Source organism: Symphalangus syndactylus, chromosome 17 (assembly GCF_028878055.3).
Source record: "Symphalangus syndactylus isolate Jambi chromosome 17, NHGRI_mSymSyn1-v2.1_pri, whole genome shotgun sequence".
Lineage (NCBI taxonomy): Eukaryota > Metazoa > Chordata > Mammalia > Primates > Hylobatidae > Symphalangus > Symphalangus syndactylus.
The window spans coordinates 50,897,198-50,915,881 of record NC_072439.2 but is presented as its reverse complement, the minus strand read 5'-3'; the positions used below and the strand labels follow the sequence as shown (position 1 = coordinate 50,915,881).

General features: G+C 42.4%; 1 protein-coding gene across 9 annotated transcripts in view; it reads right to left on the bottom strand.

Annotated features, from left to right (window-relative positions):
* HPS3 (HPS3 biogenesis of lysosomal organelles complex 2 subunit 1) overlaps positions 1-13,064 on the bottom strand; it is a 43,767-nt gene extending 30,703 nt beyond the window's left edge. For 7 of the 9 annotated variants that reach the window (XR_008651987.2, XR_008651990.2, XR_008651989.2 and 4 more), the window contains exons 1-4: positions 12,615-12,943; positions 2,045-2,539; positions 1,348-1,519; positions 1,159-1,244 (exon numbers count right to left, since the gene is read on the bottom strand). Coding sequence is in view for 5 of the 9 variants with exons in the window: in XM_055247786.2 (XP_055103761.1) it covers positions 1,159-1,244; positions 1,348-1,519; positions 2,045-2,539; positions 12,615-12,831 (970 nt within the window). In the remaining 4 variants the exon portion in view is untranslated. Of the gene's footprint in view, positions 1-1,158; positions 1,245-1,347; positions 1,520-2,044; positions 2,540-12,614 lie in introns of all 9 variants that reach the window. The other 2 variants (XM_055247785.2, XM_055247788.2) reach the window with 2 other exon arrangements.
* Between the last annotated feature and the right edge of the window lie 5,620 nt (positions 13,065-18,684).

Genomic DNA, 18,684 nt, shown 5'->3' with positions numbered 1-18,684 from the left:
ATTCTCAATCATGATGCCCATTAGACTCTTGGGGCGCTTTTAAAAAATACTAATGTCCAGGCCCTGTAACTGATATCCTGCATGTAGAGCCTGAGCATCAATATCTTAAAAAGCATTCAGTTAAGCCCATTGTGTGGCAGGGTTGAAAACCACTGCTCTAAATTATTTTCCATTCAGTCCACATTTTTACACCTAATTCACAAGCCAATCATAAGAAGCTTTGCCAAATACCTAGCTAGAACCCAGACATACCTTGGCTCTAACAGGTCTCCAATTTCCTTTTTGGGCCTAGAGGCCATTTCAAAAAGAGAAATGAGTTCAGTCTGTCACGCCTTCTCCGTGGCTTCTCCTAGCAGGTATGACTTCCCTTTCTAGTACTCACAAGTATTTGCTAAGGATTTTGGGCCGGGTGCGGTGGCTCACACCTGTAATCCCAGCACTTTGGAAGGCCAAGGTGGGCGGATCACCTGAGGTCGGGAGTTCGAGACCAGCCTGACCAACATGGAGAAACCCCATCTCTACTAAAAATACAAAATTAGCCGGGCGTGGTGGGGCATGCCTGTAATCCCAGCCACTCGGGAGGCTAAGGCAGGAGAATCACTTGAACCCAGGAGGCGGAGGTTGCAGTGAGCCAAGATCATACCATTGTACTCCAGCCTGGACAACAAGAGCAAAACTCTGTCTCAAGAAAAAAAATAAAAAATAATAATAATAAAATAAAGGTCTGGCGTGGTGGCTCACGCCTGTAATCCTAGCACTTTGGGAGGCCAAGACCAGCAGATCACAAGGTCAGGAGATCGAGACCATCCTGCCCAACATGGTGAAACCCCGTCTCTGCTAAAAATACAAAAAAATTTAGCTGGGCGTGGTGGCGGCCCCCTGTAGTCCCAGCTACTCGGGAGGCTGAGGCAGAAGAATCACTTGAACCCAGGAAGCGGAGGTTGCAGTGAGCCGAGATCGTGCCACTGCATTCCAGACTGGCAATAAAGCAAGACCCCATCTCAAAAAAAAAAAAAGAACTTTGTTAAAGGGCCACAAGGAGACTCCAGTGCAAGAACCAAAAGACCCAACCTATTACCCACACAGGTCTTCACTTCCAGCCCAGACAGAGCATTTTCACCTTGCTGCACTGTCACACTCCTGCACTGTCATACTTACCACTCGGGTAAATGGGCAGCAACTGGAGGGAATGTAGCTTGATGTCATCCGACAAGACATAGGATGAAATATCAGGAGCAAAACGTCTGTGGGTTTAAAAAGACAGAGAAAGGGAAAAATATAACTTCCATGTACTTTAAAGCAGGCATATATACATAAAATGCTGGTAAATAAAAAGCACTATAATACCTATAGAGCAGGTGCTGAAAGTGGGAATATTTTCTTTTTTCATCAGCTAATCCCGTAGACTCCAGTGTAACAGATAATCCAGACTGTTCACTTTTTTCACCAAGAAGTTCCAGGGGCTTCTGGCAGATAACAAAATCATCTGACTCAAGCTGTGAAATTTCATTACTGATGCCTTAAAAAAATAAAATGTAACAGTCCTGCTTGAATGAAAATTAGATTTTACAACATCCTCTCACCAATTAAATAGACATATAGTAATTTTATTTATTTATAATATGCACACATTTACAAGGCACTATGGTTGTGAAAAGACTTAGTGCTTGCTCATTTAATCTCCACAACAACTGATAAAGTACAACAGGGTAGGTATTATCATCCCCATTTTACACACGAGGATACTGAAACTCAGAGATGGTATTATTAACCCAAGGTCATTCAACTAGTAACCATGAGGACTAGGACTAGAAGCCCCTCATCTAGCAGTGGCTGTTCCATTACTTCTACCGATAAATATATTCACATGCTACAGAATAAGATATGGAAAGCCAGATCATAAACCCAAATCCCATGAAATAGGAATAACTAAATCTATAAATAACATGGCCAGGCACCATATATACCATGGACCTTCAAACTGCCAAAGGTGAAGGTTTTCTATATTCCTAAAACAAGAAAGCAAGTCAAATTCATTATTTACCTTCTTCTGTCCGTCTCATTTGATTGTTGGTCTTATGTGGATGGTGGTGAACTCTCTCTCCATTTTTAGGGCCTGACTCCAGTTTTAGGATTAAGACTTCTAAGTCTGACATGACAGCAACATATCCAACACAAAAAGAAATCTCAACAGGAGTGATATTACCTATGTGTATAATTAAAGAACGTTCAAAGTCCAATAGTGAGAATTCCTCATTAATGATCTGGTACTTCAAACTAAATAAGACTAATTTATTTGTGCAGCCAACGAGAAGGTCTCCTTTCACAGGGCAACAGGAAATGCACAAGGGGGCCTCCGAAAGTGGCATTTCGATAATGTACATCTGGTCTCTGAAGGCTTTGCTGAAGGGTCCCTCCACATTATGCCCAATCATTCGGATACACACACGAGAGTTTTCAGTCCTTTTATTTCTCCAGTTCACATAAGCACGTAGAAATGTAGCTTTGTTTTTCTCTTCAATTGCTACCAAATAATCTCCTGAGAAGGAATGAAGATTATACTGAGAATTTGTAATTAGAAATACAACCATCTCCCTTGCTGACGTGAGTACTATTAATGAATTCTAACACAAATGGTCGAATTAAAGACTGAATAGGATAAAACCCTAAGTAACAAAATCTTAGGTGTATTTTTAACTGACATTAGGCTTTGAGGTTCTGAAATGCAATCTCTCACATCTGAGTGTCTTAAGACAACCTATTAATTGTCCACATAATATACAGAAAGTTCATATAAGGAATAAAATGTAAAATTAAGTGTTTACTGTAGCTCTAAATCTGCAGTTCTAACAAGGCTCTACTGACACAGAATTCACTACTAGGGTGACACCAAAATTAGGTATACATTAAGGAATTCTCAGATTAGCAGAACTTAGACTTCAAACCCTCTCCTTCCCACAAGTCACAAGTCTGAGAAACAGGATAAAGTTGTAAATAGCAAAGAAAATACAAATCCAAGTTAATTTTCTCTAAATTGTTGATTGTATTAAGTTTTAACTTATAAACATATATTGGTTGTGGGAAGTCAAAACGGTAAAGTGGTAAAGAGATGCAAAATGAAAAGCATAATGATCTCCCCCTTGAGGACCCACTGTTAACACACAGCCTGGTATGTGCCTTTCAACACCTTTCTCTCATATAAACAGAGATCACAGAGCGGTATTTTGTCTTTTTTAAAAACAAACAAAAACTAAAATGTAATCATATTAAATATATTTAACAATCTGCAACTTTTAAAAATTATTAATAAATCTCTCCCTCCAGGCTGATACATGGATATCTAACATACTTTTCAATATGTTCAACATCCCATATGTACATACATATGCATAATTTATTCAATAATTCCCTTACTGATAAGCATTCAAATATATTTCCAGGGTTTTTTGCCACTATGCTTCATAGTAATACATAGGCTTATATCTATATACTTATTTACTGGGGGATTTATTTTAACGGTACAAATTCCTAAAAGTGAGATATGTTGGGCCAAAGGACATGAGCATTTTAAATTTCAATATTGCCCAATTACTATCAATTAGATAATAGAAATTCATGTTACCAGCAGCACTGCTTAAACACACCTGTTTCCCCACAGCCTCACTAGCACTGACTCTACACAATGAGAGAAACATGGACTCTCATGGCTATTACAATTTACATTTCCTATACCTTTTTATAAAGGTGGACATCTTTTCCTATGTTTATCAGCCATGTATAGTTTCTCTTCTGCATGATGTCCAATTTTTATTAAGTTGTTCATCTGTTTTTCTTATCATGACACTGTAGCTCTCTACTTAAAAGGGATATAAACCTTTTGTCATCAATAGTAAATGGTTTTAGAGTCTATTTTCTGATTTTGACTTTGCTGATGGCATCTTTTACCATACCCTTTTTATTTAGAGTATACTATATGTATCTTTTCCTCCTTGCCTTCTGAGTTCCCATCCATGTCCTCCAAATTACATAAATATGCTCCTATATTTTCTTCTACTTTAGTGGAGGTTTAGAAAATATACACTTTTAATCTTTAGAATTTTGCGGGTAAAGAAGGAGATAAGTCAGAGGATCTAATTTCACTTCTTCCGAATGTAGACTCTATTATATTAACACTATTAAGCAAATTGGCCCTTTTCCAATGAATTGAAATTGAAATGCTGCCATTACATTGACTTCCCATGTACTTATGAGGCAAGCAAGCAAGTGCTGCCCCTTTCTGCAGACATTCACTGGGCTGACCAGGCTCCCTCCTCCAAAATGATCCTGCTTTCTACAGGTAGCAAGCTTTCTCCTGATGATGGTTCTTTTTATGCCACAGAGATGGAGCCTGAACCTGTTCTTTCCCTGGAGATTGTAGAATGTCTAAAGAGATCCTGCAGGTGTCCTAAGTCTGTTCACTTTTCCAGGGAAGCAGTTTGGACAGAGTTGGGATGAAGTTGAGGCCTCCATCTTCCTAAAATTCCCCCAGTAAATAAATTTTTTATTGTAGTAAAATACACACAACATAAAATGTACATTTTCACCATTCTTAAGTCTACAGATCAGTGGCACTGGTATCTTCTCATTGCTGTGCAACCATCACTACCATCCATCTCTATAACTTTTTCATCTACTAAAAAACTCTGCACTGATTAAACAATAATTCCCTATTCCTCCCTCTCCCCAGGGCAAGACCACCATTATACTATCTCTATGAATTTGACTACTCTAGGTACCTCATGTAAGTTGAACCATATAGTATTTTTCCTTCTGTATTGGGCTTGTATAACTTAGCATAACTTCTCCAAGATTTATCCAGGTTGTGGCATGCATCAGAATTTCATTAAGGTCAAATAATACTCTATTGTATGTTCATACAATGTATTTTATTTACTCATTTACCTGTCAATGGATCCTTGGACTGTTTCCACCTTTTGGCTCTTGTGAATAATTTTGCTACTAACATTGGTATGCATGTATCCATTCAAGTCTTTGCTTTCAATTATTTTGGGTATACACCCAGAAGTGGAATTGCTGGATCATATGGTAATTCTATGTTTAATGTTTTGAGAAACTGCCATATTGTTTTCCACATAGGCTGTGTAATTTTACATTCCTACCAGCAACGTATAAGCGTTCCAATTTCTCCACATTCTCCCCAACATATGTTAATTTGTTTTTTTAATAACAGGCATCCTAATGGGTGTGAGGTGCTATCTCACTGTGGTTTGGATTTGCATTTCCCTAATTATCAGTGATGTTGAGCATCTTTTCATACGTTTTTTGCCATTCATGTATTTTCTTCTTTGGAGAAATGTCTATTCAAGTCCTTAGCCCATTTTTTAATAAAGTTTTTTTCGTTGTTGTTGAGTTGTAAGAGTTCTTTGTTATATCTATTCTAGATGTTAATCCCTTACGAGATAGATGATTTGGAAATATTTTCTCCCATTCCATGTTGTCTTTTCATCTGTTGATGAGTCTTTTGATATACAACAGTCATTAATTTTGATAAAGTCCAGTTTACCTATTTTTCTTCTGTTGCCTATCTTTTGGTATCATATTCAAGTTAGTAAATAAATTTTAAAACTAAGAATATTTAATTACAATAAACCTTTTTATTCATATACCTATAAATACATGCCCATTTCATCTATAAAATTCATATATTAACTAATGTTTATAGTTGCAAATTGTAGATAGTGTCCATGTTGTGTTGTGTGTTTTCAGATTAATGACCTGGTCTTTAAATGATGATCCAGCACTTGCTAAATGTGCCTACCTGACAATCCTTATGATCAGAGCTTTAGAGTTCCTTCAATTAATTCTCACAACAGCCCTTCAAGATATAAATCTCCCTCCTCATTTTATATATCAGGAATCTGAAGCACAGACAAGCAAAGTAACTTGCCCAAGGCAACACAATGAACAAATTACGAAACTGGGACTCAAACCTAGATCTGGTTAGCTCAAAAGTTTACGTTCTTTGCCTACTAATGCTGTTTCCCCAACTGACAGAAGGGAAATACAAGTCTACAGGAGTCTGTGGAGGCTATAACCCTTTACAAGAGAAGGGAACTAAACTTTTTAAGCATTATGTGTGCAGTGCCTCATTTTACCTTTTTTAAATTTAAGTATCTTGCTCTGTTGCCCAAGTTGTCTTGGCTCACTGTAACCTCCATCTCCCGAACTCAAGTGATCCTTCCACCTCAGCCTCCCAAGTAGCTGGAACTACAGGTGTGAGCCACCACACTTGGCTAATTTGTGTGTGTGTGTACGTGTGTGTGTATATATATATATGTGTATATATATATTATATAATGTGTGTGTGTGTATACACACACACACACACACACACACACGTAGAAACAGGGTTTCACTATGTAGCCCAGGCTCAGCTTCTGTCTTTATTAAGTACATTGAAAAATCTTTCTCATTTTTACTCTTGAGCTTACAGTTACTGATTTTTAAGAATAAGTAAACTTTCCCTTTTATGTAGCAAGATCACAAACATGGCTAACAGTAATACCAGATTAAAGGTTGTACTCCTATGACAAAATTGAATCACAAGGTAGAAATAATTTATAAGGCATCTAAATATGTTTTATGACTTCAGGAAAACAGAGAAAGTAGGGCTTGTGGGAGGGGTAGATGGGCTGGGGCTGGTTTAGTACACTTGTGCTAATGGCCAGGCAATTACAGCCTTGTGGTCTGCGTCCTCCATGCCCCACCTACCCTAGACACCCCATAAACAAATGTCTACCACCAAAGGTCCCCCCACAGCACTTGACCCTGGCCACCAGGTCTTTCTCTTTCAGGAGTGGGGAGTTCTCAGGTCTCTCCTCTTCTTTGCTTTACACACTGTATTAGTCCATTTTCACATTATTGCTATAAGCAAATACTTGAGACTGGGTAATAAAGAAAAAAGGTTTAATTGACTCACAGTTCCGCATGGCTGGGGGGACCTCAGAAAACTTATAATCGTGGTGGAAGGCACCTCTTCACAGGGCGGCAGGACAGAAAAATAAGTGTGAGTAGGGGAAATGCCAGACACTTAAAAACCATCAGATCTCATGAGAACTCACTCACTATCATGAGAACAGCACAGGGGAAACTGCCCCCATGATCCAATTACCTCCACCTGGTCCAGCCCTTGACACGTGGGGGTTATGGGGATTACAATTCAAGATGAGATTTTAGGGGAGGACACAGCCAAACCATATCACACACAAAGCCTAAATTTATTTCCCTTACTGATGACGATGTCAGAGGCCCCCATCCTTCAAAATTTCGACCTACTTTCTCCCTAATACCCCCAAATGTTATTTAAAAAACTTTCAGCTCATTTGAGATTTTTTTTAACCTGAAAATGTTTTCTGCTTGAGTAGATACCTGAAAAGCATTTTTAGTAAATATAGATGGCTGAAGTAAGATTCTTTCCATTTTTGATGAGGAGACTTGCTACAGAGGAGGACGATGGGCATTGGGCTGGAATCCTTATGTCTCATTTACTGTGAATGGAAGGAAGGGGCCAAAAGGGAAAAGCTGTGAAGTGGAAAACAAGTTATCTGGATATCATCATAGCCAGAGTCAGCCCTATTTATGTTCATTTATGGGTGGATTAATAGGAGCTGTACCCAGGGGTTGAAGTTCAAGCTGTGGACTGAAACTTACCCTTGAGCTACATGACCCGTGACGCTAATTCCATCTCACATGACTCTTGAACCTGCTTTAAGGCAGCCAACTGGATTATAAAAACATCTTTATTCTTCAAGGCCTCGTTAATGAGGTTACAATGCTACTCATGGCCTCCTGCAGCCAGTACTGCTCTAGGTCAGTGGTTCTCAATCCTGATTAAATATCTGACTCACCCCAATGCTGGCCTCACTCCAGGGAAACTACTACTGTATCTCTGAGGGTTTGGCCCAGGCATAGAGATTTTTAAAAACTCCCCAAGTGATTCGTATGCATAGGTAGTGGCCATCCAAAGATCCGACGGGTAAGAAAACTAGACATTTACATGATACCTGCCTCTCCAAATTCTAAAATAAACATCCACTTGGAAGAATGAAGTAAATCATGTAAATATATTATCTGTCTGTGTGTATGCCTGTCTGTCCCTGTCTTTCTTTCTCTCTCTCACACACACACATATAAAAGTTGAAAGTGGTGAGTTTGTTACTCAATAGAACTCTTGAAAGTGAGAACTCTTATGCCTTAAAAGGAGTGATGTAGAGAAAACTACCAATACTGTAACAGGTATGACCATTAAAGACAGATTTTATAAGAAACATCAAAATTGGAATATTCCTGCTTAAAGAGAACTTAAAGAGTTAATGAGAGGTTTTCAAACAGGTCCGTGGCCCAGTGCAGGCCCCCGCTGATGTTGTCATTAGGCAAAATCAAAAACAAAAACAAAAAACCAATGACAGCAGAGTAAGTTGCTCACAAAACTAAATATATCCAATGTTTGATGCTAAGTGTTTTTTCTTTTATAAATAATGACAGTAAATAGTAAGGCTTTTCATTTAAAAAAAAACAAAAAACAAAAAACAAAACACACAGGCATATCCCAGAGATATTGGAGGATTACTTCCAGACCATTGCAATAAAGCAAATAATGCAATAAAAAGAGTCACATAAATTTTTTGGTTTCTCAGTGCATAAAAAAGTTGTTTGTACTAGATTACAGTCTATTAGGTGTGAAATTGCATTATACCTTAAAAAAAAATCAATATACATACCTTAACTAAAAATACTTTATTGCTAAAAAAATGCTAACGATCACCCAAGCTTTGAACAAGACATCTTTTTGCTGGTGAAGGGTCTTGCCCCGATGCTGATGGCTGCTGACTGATCAGGGTGGTGGTCACTGGAGGCTGGGGTGGCTGTGGCAAATCCTTAAAATAAGACAACAATGGGCCAGGCGCAGTGGCTCACACCTGTAATGCCAGCACTTTGGGAGGCCAAGACGGGTGGATCACCTGAGGTTGGGAGTTTGAGACCAGCCTGACCAACCGTGGAGAAACCCCATCTCTACTAAAGATACAAAATTCGCCACGCGTGGTGGCGCATGCCTGTAATCCAGCTACTCAGGAGGCTGAGGCTGGGAATTGCTTAAACCCGGGAGGTGGAGGTTGTGGTGAGCTGAGATCACGCCACTGCACTCCAGCCTGGGCGACAAGAGCAAAGCTCCATCTCAAAAAATAAAAAAAATAAAAAAAAATAAAACAACAATTAGGTTTGCTCCACTGACTCTTCCTTTCACAAAAGATTTCTCTGGAGCATGTGATGCTATTTGATAGCATTTTACCCACAGCAGAACATCAACATTGGAGTCAATCTTTTCAAACCTTGCTTTATCAACTAAGTTTATGAAATATTCTAAATCCTTCGTTGTCGTTTCAACAATGTTCACAGCATCTTCAATAGAAACAGATTCCAGCTCAAGAAACCACTTTCTTTGTTCATCCATGAGAAGCAACTCCTCATCCATTCAAGTTTGATCATAAGATTGCAGGAATTCCAACACATCTTCAGGCTCCACTTCTAATTCTAGCTTTCTTGCTATTTCCACTGCATCTACCGTTATTTCATCCACCTAAGTCTTGAACTCCTCAAAGTCATCCATGAGGGTGGAATCGACTACTTCCAAACTCCTGTTAATGTTGGTATTTGATCTCCTTCCATGAACCCTGAATGTTTTTAATGGCATCTAGAAAGGGTGAATTCTTTCCAGATGATTTTCAATTTATTTTTGCCCAGATCCATCAGAAGAATCACTATCTGTGGCAGTTATAGCCTTACCAACTGTATTTCTTTAATAATGAGACTTGAAAATCAAAATTACTACTTGATCCATGGACTGCAGAATGGATGCTGTGTTAGCAGGCATAAAAACAACATCAATTTCCTTCTGCATCTCCATCAGAGGTCTTGAGGGACTAGGTGCATTGTCAATGTGCAGTAATCTTTTGAAAAGAATATTGTTTTCTGAGCAGTAGATCAAAACAGTGGGCTTAAAATATTCAGTAAACAATGCTGTAACAGCTGTGCTGTCACCCAGGCTTTTCTCATTTCTAAAGCACTAGCAGAGTAGATTTAGCATAATTTTTAAAAGGGCCCTATGATTTTCAGAATGGTAAATGAGAACTGACCTCAATTTAGTCACCAGCTGCATCACTCCCTAACAAGAGTCAGCCTGTTCTTTGAAGCCAGGCATTATCTTCTCCTCTCTAGCCAAGAAAGTCCTAGATGGCATCTTCTTCCAATTTAAGACTGTTTTGTCCACACTGAAAATCTGCTGTTTAGCACAGCTGCCTCCATAAACTCATCTTAGCTAGATTTTCTGGACTTCTGGATAACTTGCTGCAGATTCTACATCATCACTTGCTGCTTCACTTTGTACTTTTATATTATGGAGACAGCTTCTTCCCTTAAACCTCATGAGCTGAACTCTGCTAGCTTTAAACTTTTCTTCTGCTGCTTCCTCACCTCTCTCAGCCTTCACAGAATTGAACAGAGGGCCTTGCTCTGTATTAAGTCTGGGCTTAAGGGAGTATTTTGGCTGGCTTGATCTTCTACCTAGAACAAGTTTTTTTTCCTATCAGCAATAAGGCTTTCTAATCATTTGTGTTCACTGGAGTAACACTTTCAACAACTTTTCCTTTGCAGTCACAACTTGGCTAAGTGTTTGGTGCAAGAGGCCTACCGTGCAGCCTACCTCTGCTTCTGACATGCCTGCCTTCCTCACTAAGCTTAATCATTTCTAGCTTTTGATTTAAAGTGAGAGACAGCCAAGTGTCACTTGAACACTTAGAAGACGTTGTAGGGTTATTAATTGGCCTGATTTCAATATTGTTGTGTCTCAGGGACTAGGGCAGCCCGAGGAGGCAGAGACGATCAGAGCAGTAATCAGAACACACACAACACATATCAATTAAGATCACAATCTCATATGGGCACAGTTCATGGCACCCCAAAACTATTACAACAGTAACATCAAAGATCGCCGATCACCATAACGGATATAATAATTATGATAAAGTTTGAAATATTGCCAAGAATTATCAAAATGTGACTCAAGAGACATGTAGCAAGCACATGCAATGTGAAAAATGGAACTGGTAGATTTACTCCACACAGGGTTGCTACAAACTTTCAATTGGGGGAAAAACAAGCAGTATCTGCAAAGTACAACAAAGTGAAATGCAAAAAAAACAAGATAGGCCTGTATATGTCTTTACTTGACAAAATAAGCAGTCAAATACTATGTATGGTAACCCCACAGTTTTTAATTGAGCCACAAAATCCCAGTGTCTGGATATCACTGATCTATTAATTCAACTTTTTTTTTTTTTTTTTTTTTTTTTTTTAAACATAAACTCAGACCCCAAGGTTTCTATAAACTCACACCGAACCAGTTGCGGGGTAGGGATTAGAGAGAGATCTCCAATCTTCCAGGTTCAAGTTCTTCACTTCATTAATACCATAGCCACCAGCTCTTGCACCGTAAATACTGAACTTTACACCCATCTTGTAAAGTATGAATCGAAGGTAAGTGTATTAAAGGAATTCTATGGTAAATTCTTCTGTAATCTAATTTTAAATTTTAAATGTTGGATTTTTCTAAAACAGGATTCACCCACACAGTATTTCCTTGGTATTGCTTCACATTTCTGGTGGGAAAGAGTAACGGCTGCTCTTACAACTGTTTTGTTTCTGTTTGTTTTGAGACGGAGTCTCGCTCTGTCACCTAGAGTAGAGTGCAATGGGGCAATCTCTGCTCACTGCAACCTCCGCCTCCCCAGTTCAAGCGATCCTCCTGCCTCAGCCTCCCGAGTAGCTGAGACTACAGGCGCCCACCACCACGTCCGGCTAATTTTTGTATTTTCAGTAGAGACGGGGTTTCACTAAATTGAACAGGCTGGTCTCGAACTCCTGACCTCGTGATCCACCCGCCTTGGCCTCCCAAAGTGTTGGGATTACAGGCATGAGCCACTGCGCCCGGCCACAGCTGTTTAAGAGAAGAGATGGGGGCAGTCTAAGACTTGAGTTCTACTTACACACATTTAAAAATCAACACATAATGTGAGCTTTCAAAAAACGACCGGAAGTGGATGGAGGTACAGATGTGAAAGAACTGCCAAGAGCTGGAATAATTGTTAAAGCTGGGAGTACTTGGAGGTTCCAGTATACAGTACTAGTCTCCTTATTCCTACTTGTTTTTTTAGTAAGTCTTGAAATCTGGGGCACTAAAGAGTTTTTTGTTGTTTGCTTAAGTATCCGAGATGAGTGGAATCCAGCCACAGGCCTTTCTGCGGAAAACCAAGACGAAGAGGAGATGTCAGCGTCTCCGCCCCGACAGAAGCAAGCTCATACCTATGCTTGCCGCGACAACCGCATAGCTCAATGCGACTTCAAGCCATCAGCGGCCAGACCCAGGGAGACCATCTGGCAAATTCCGGAAAAGCAAGAAGTCCCATCCCCAGCTAGAGCTGCAGCCCAGACGCTCGGTCCGCTAGCTAGGAGGCCTCACGCTGGGCCCCAGGCGGCCCCTGGCTCTCCCGATTACTCACCCGCCTCGCTGTAGGCCAGGCGCAACACCCGGCCCAGCGTGGAGAAGGCGCACCGCGGCTGGCATAGCTCCTGGCCGGCCACCGCGAACGCCTCCACCTTGCAGCCCGCCGCCACGAAAAGCGCGTCACGCCCCCCGCCGCAGAACCGCTCCGGCTCCAGCTTGCACGGCACCACCTGCTGCGACCCGAACGGGTGCAGGTTGTACAGCTGCACCATCCCGACGTCCAGCTGCGGGTTGGCCCAGCCTGCCCGCCCCGCAGGGCGCCCGAAGACCCCGCGCCGACCGCGAAGGTAGGACCACTTCCGCGAGCGAGCCAGGGACGCCGGGTCACGTGAACGCCAGCCGGCCCCGCCCGCGGCTCCGCTACTTAAAGAGGACGCCGCGGAGCGTTGCAGGCGCCGGCAAAGCGGTCACGCCAGACCGGCTGGCTTGCGCTCTCGCGCTGCAATGCTTTCGGTCTCTGCGCCTCCCACTCCGCCGCCCAGAGCTTGCCACCGCCCTAAGCTCAGTGGCTGGTGGGTGCGGGGACCGCTGCGTCCCTGCCTTTCGTCTTTTACTGCTTCGGGCCAGGCGGGATGTTTTGGCTCTTGAGTACGTTCTGACAATTCATCGTCTATCTTGTAGCATTTTGTACTTACTTTGAGGAGCGTTATTCATATCTCTTCAGTAGCCCCTGAGCTTCTGGAGGATGGGGTTGCAAAAACTGAAATGGGGTGCAACTCGGGTCCAAACACTCTGAAGAGTTGCTTTAAAATAATGGAAATTCTAGAATAGTTTAGCGGGAAAGAGCAACGCCTTGAACGTGCTTGGCAAAAAGATATTGAATGAAAGAATCCATGGACTTCATCTTGTAGGCATTTGACAAAAGACTAGTTTGAACCCCAGAGGATAGAAGAACTAGGAGGGAAATCTCCTGCCTTTCAGTTCAGTGCTCCTAAAACTATGCAGTAAATGATCTATTCCTGACATCTCAACGTTGAATTTACGATCGCAACACTTTCCCTTTTTTAAAAAAATCAGATTTAGATAAAACAAGTAGTATAACTTTGTCCAGTTCACCTAGAAAATATATGTGTTAGCATGGATTGAGGGATGCTGTTTTATTTAGGCACACAGGGACATAAATGAAAGTGCAAAATTTTCTTCAGTCAGTTTCCAGTTCAGAATTTGTAAATTAGATGCAACTGGATTGAAGTTAAACTTGCCTCCCTTTCCTAGGCCCTTCAGATGAATAAAGTACCTCTAAGTAATGGGAAACAACAGGTTCGTCCAACTCAGTGAGTAAGAGAAGTCGACATGGAGGTAGCTCAGGTCAGGAACTAGGGCTGCAAAAAATCACAGAAGGCTCCTATGGAAAACCACCAGACTAACAGTCCACAAGTTATTTGTTCTAGATACAACACTTGAGAGCAAATATCAAAATCAATAGTAAAAAAGATTCCTTTCCACAAATATCTGCCATATTGTTCTTTTTGGCTTAATTTTCTTCTTCAAGACTTAATTATCCTAATCAATTTTCTCCTAGTGAAGACCGATATTAACTTTAGTGTAATTTCACCTGCATAAAAAGAATGTCTATTTTGGAGAAAGAAGTGAGATTTGCTCAAAACCTGGAACCCCATTCCTTCCTAGAGATAGTGTCTTCTTTCTTACTATAGTCACTGCACCTGACTCATCTAAGATTCTTTGGAAAGAGACATGCTACCCAAGGGAAGGTGGGGCATGTGTCTGGTTTCCACGTTTGTCAGGAGCTATGAGCAGGAGCTGTGAGCAGGAGCTGCCCACTTGTATTCCTGTTATGAATGCAGGGGCAGCAATGGCACACCATCAATTCCTTGTGGGAGGTTGTATTTGTTTGCAAGGGCTGCCATAACAAAATATCACAGACTGGGTGGCTTACACAATAGACATGTTCTTTTTTTTTTTTTGAGACAGAGTCTCGCTCTGTCGCCCAGGCTGGAGTGCAGTGGCGCAATCTCGGCTCACTGCAAGCTCCGCCTCCCGGGTTCACGCCATTCTCCTGCCTCAGCCTCTCCAAGTAGCTGGGACTACAGGCGCCCGCCACCACGCCCGGCTAATTTTTTTTTTTTTGTATTTTTAGTAGAGACGGGGTTTCACCGTGGTCTCGATCTCCTGACCTCGTGATCCGCCCGCCTCGGCCTCCCAAAGTGCTGGGATTACAAGCGTGAGCCACCGCGCCCGGCCGACATGTTCGTTTTTCACCGGTCTGGAGACTAGAAGTCCAAGATAAGATGTCAGCAGGTATGGTTTCTCCTGAAGCCCCTCTCCTTGGCTTGAAGATGACTACCTTTTTATTATGTGCTCCCAAGGTCTTTCCTCTGTGTGCCTGCATCCCTGGTGTCTCTCCCTCGTCTTATAAAGATACCAGCCATATTAGATTAGGACCCACCGTTATGATCTTATTTAACCTTAATTATTTCTTAAAGGCCCAATCTCTATATACAGTCACATTCTGAGGTTTTTTTTTTTTTTTTTTTTTTTTTTTTTGAGACGGAGTCTTGCTCTGTCGCCCAGGCTGGAGGGCAGTGGCGCAGTCTCGGCTCACTGCAAGCTCCGCTTCCCAGGTTCACGCCATTCTCCTGCCTCAGCCTCTCCGAGTAGCTGGGACTACAGGCGCCCGCCACCACGCCTGGCTCATTTTTTGTATTTTTAGTAGAGACGGGGTTTCACTGTGGTCTCGATCTCCTGACCTCGTGATCCGCCCGCGTCAGCCTCCCAAAGTGCTGGGATTACAAGCGTGAGCCACCACGCCCGGCCACATTCTGAGGTATTGGAAGTTACAGCTTCAACATAAGAATTTGGGGGGAAGACACAATTTAGCCCATAGTACATGCACTTAGGGTAGCACTCTGTTGAAAAGGGTTGTCTTGAGAACTTCCTTCCTTCCTTCCTTCCTTCCTTCCTTCCTTCCTTCCTTCCCTTCCCTTCCCTTCCCTTCCCTTCCCTTCCCTTCCCTTCCCTTCCCTTCTCTCTCTCTCTTTCTTTCCTTTCTTATTTAAAGAGATGGAGTTTCGCTCTGTCACCCAGGCTGGAGTGCAGCGGTGTGATCATGGCTCACTGTAGCCTTGACCACCTGGGCTCAAGCAATCCTCCCATCCCAGCCTCCAGATTAGCAGGAACTGTAGGCACATACCACCATGGCTGGCTAATTTTAAAATTTTTTTGTAGAGATAGGGTCTCACTATATTGCCCAGGCTGATCTTGAACTGGTGGACTCAAGCGATACTCTCACCTCAGCCTCCCAAAGTGCTAGGATTACAGGCATGAGCCACTGCACCTGGCCCTAGAACTTCTTTAAGCTATATTTGCTGGGGAGATATAGGGTACTATGTGGGTAAAAAGCTCCCCAAGTTTCTTCTAGGTGACAACACCACTGGGGATGGCTACAAAAATGGTTCTGCAACAACGTGGACCAAGAGCTGTACTCAACCAGCCTAGAAAAGAAGGATTCTGGATCTCTGGAGCACTGATTCCCTATCCCATCTGTGAGGTACCTCGGGATATCTGCATTGGTCTTAGAGAATGTGTTGAGAAAGTCACTCACAAAATGCCATTTACTTCTCATTTTTTATTTCTATATTTCCTCAAAGTTCTTTCTGGAAAAGTCACAAAAATCAAACAAGGAAAGTGTATAGGAATTCCCAAAAGGCAGCTGACCCCTGTTTGCATAGGTGGCTCCATTATTTTTGCTTCTTAAAAAAGGGGACTCTGAAAGATTTTTAAAAATTAGATTGGTGTTGTAAGCATGCTTCCTGAAGAATAGAACGTGACTCTCTCAGAGCAATGGATGAAGTGGTTTCTGCATCTCTAAACAACACCATCACTACTGTCAGAGAAGCCCAATGGGGAAATCAAGCGCCAGCATTGAGGTGTCCAGCCCTCAGCCTTCAGATAGAGCAGTTGGTGGGGTGTAAGGAGGTGGAAACGACAGCTCCAAATGGCCCTCCTTCTCTCTTCCCTAGCCTCCTCTTCTCTCCCCTCTCTTCCCTAGTTTTCTTTGCCAAAGTGGCATAGGCAGGCCACTTCTGTAGTTTTCCTGGCTTGCTGCATTTAGAGGATATCCTTGCCTTTAAGATCCACCACATTGCCGAAACTAATGCTCTCATCTTGACCCGTCAGCACCATTGTATTACGCTCTCTTCTTAAATCATTCTCTTCACCAGGCTTCTGATAGTCCACTTCAGATTTTCCTCCTCTGTCTCCTTTACTGGATCCTATCACTCCTTTCTCTGAACTCGAAAATTAGATGAATATGTTCTTTCCATCTATGCTCACTCTTTCAGTGAAATCAACCAATCCCATCACTTTAAAAATTATCTAAATACTAAGAACCCCTGAATTTATATCTCCAGCTCTCAGCTTCCTTGAGCTCTGACCTTGAATATCCAATTTTGTTAGGCAGTTCTGACGTTGCTATAAAGAAACACCCGAGACTGGGTAATTTATAAAGAAAATAAGTTTAATTGGCTCACGGTTTTGCAGGCTGCATAGGAAGCATGATGCTGGCATCGGCTCAGCTTCTGGGGAAGTCTCAAGAAACTTACAATCTTGGCAGAAGGTGAAGGGGGAGCAGGCACATCACATGGCCAAAGCAGAAAAAAGAGAGGAGAGAGGTGCCACACACTTTTAAACAGCCAGATTTCTCAAGAAGTCACTCCCTATCACGAGGACAGTACCAAGGGGAGGGTACTAAACCATGCATGAGAAATCCACCCCCGTGGTCCAATTTACCTTCCACCAGACCCCACCTCTAACGTTGGAGATTGCAATTCAACATGAGATTTAGGTGGGGGCACAGATCCAAACTGTGTCACCAATTTAACATCTCTTTTGCCTAATAGTCGTTTTCAGACTTCAGATGTCCAAAACTAAACTTCTGATTCCTTCACGCCCTGCATCCACCTCTTATCTTCCCTAACTAGGTAACTAGCACCAGTCACTTAGGCCAAAAGCCCAGGAATATCATTGACCCGTCTTTTCCTGTTTCCTCTTTTTTTTTTTTTTTTTTTTTTTGAGAGAAAGTCTCACTCTTGTCCCCCAGGCTGGAGTGCAATGGCACGACCTTGGCTCACTGCAACCTCCGCCTCCTGGGTTCAAGCGATTCTCCTGCCTCAGCCTCCCGAGTAGCTGGGATTGCAGGCGCCTGCCATCACGCCCAGCTAATTTTTGTATTTTTGGTAGAGACGGGGTTTCACCATGTTGGCCAGGCTGGTCTCAAACTCCCGACCTCAGGTGATCCGCTTGCCTTGGCCTCCCAAAGTGCTGGGATTACAGGCGTGAGCCACCACGTCTGGCTGACCCATCATTTTCTCTCACACCCCACATCCAATCCATCAGTAAGTCCTGTCTGTTCTGCCTTTACAATCTGACCACTTTTCACCATATCACCACTACCATCCCAGTCCATGTCACCATCGTTTCTTACCTAAGCAAATGCCTTCTAACGGGTTTCTCTGCTGTACTCTTTGCCCATCTCTAGTGTATTCTCCATAGAACAGCCAGAGACCTTTTTAAAAAGTGCTGCACCTTTTCTTCCCTCTCCTTCTTTTCTCTATCACCCCAAAAATTCATCTTAAAACTATTAAGTGGGGTAAAGTAAGACCACCATGGTGGGGGGAGGAGGAAGCCATGCAAGTGAAAAGGCAGAGCCAAATGTAATGAAAAGGGCATCCATGATGGGTGGCATGGCCTAGTGTGGGGAGTCAGAGGCCACAATGGGTGAAGAGGGCATTGCCATGGTGTGTCAGAGCCTGATTTGAGGAGAGCGCTCATGCAGGACAAGGAGGGCATCCACACATGGGGTGGGCTGGTTGGAGGTGTTAGAGCCTGAGCACGGCGCAGAGAGTGTCCCTGCAGTGGGAAGGAGTGGCCCAGGATGGAATGTCAGAGCCAGCACAGGGTGAGGAGGGTGTTCATGTGAGAGGGGCAGCCTGGCATGGAGGGTTGATCTGTTCAGTAAATACAGTATATTAAGAAGAGTGGGAGGCAAGTTTCTCACTGCCGGCAAAGGAAAGGACAGTATAATTACCAAAAGGAGAAAATCAGGA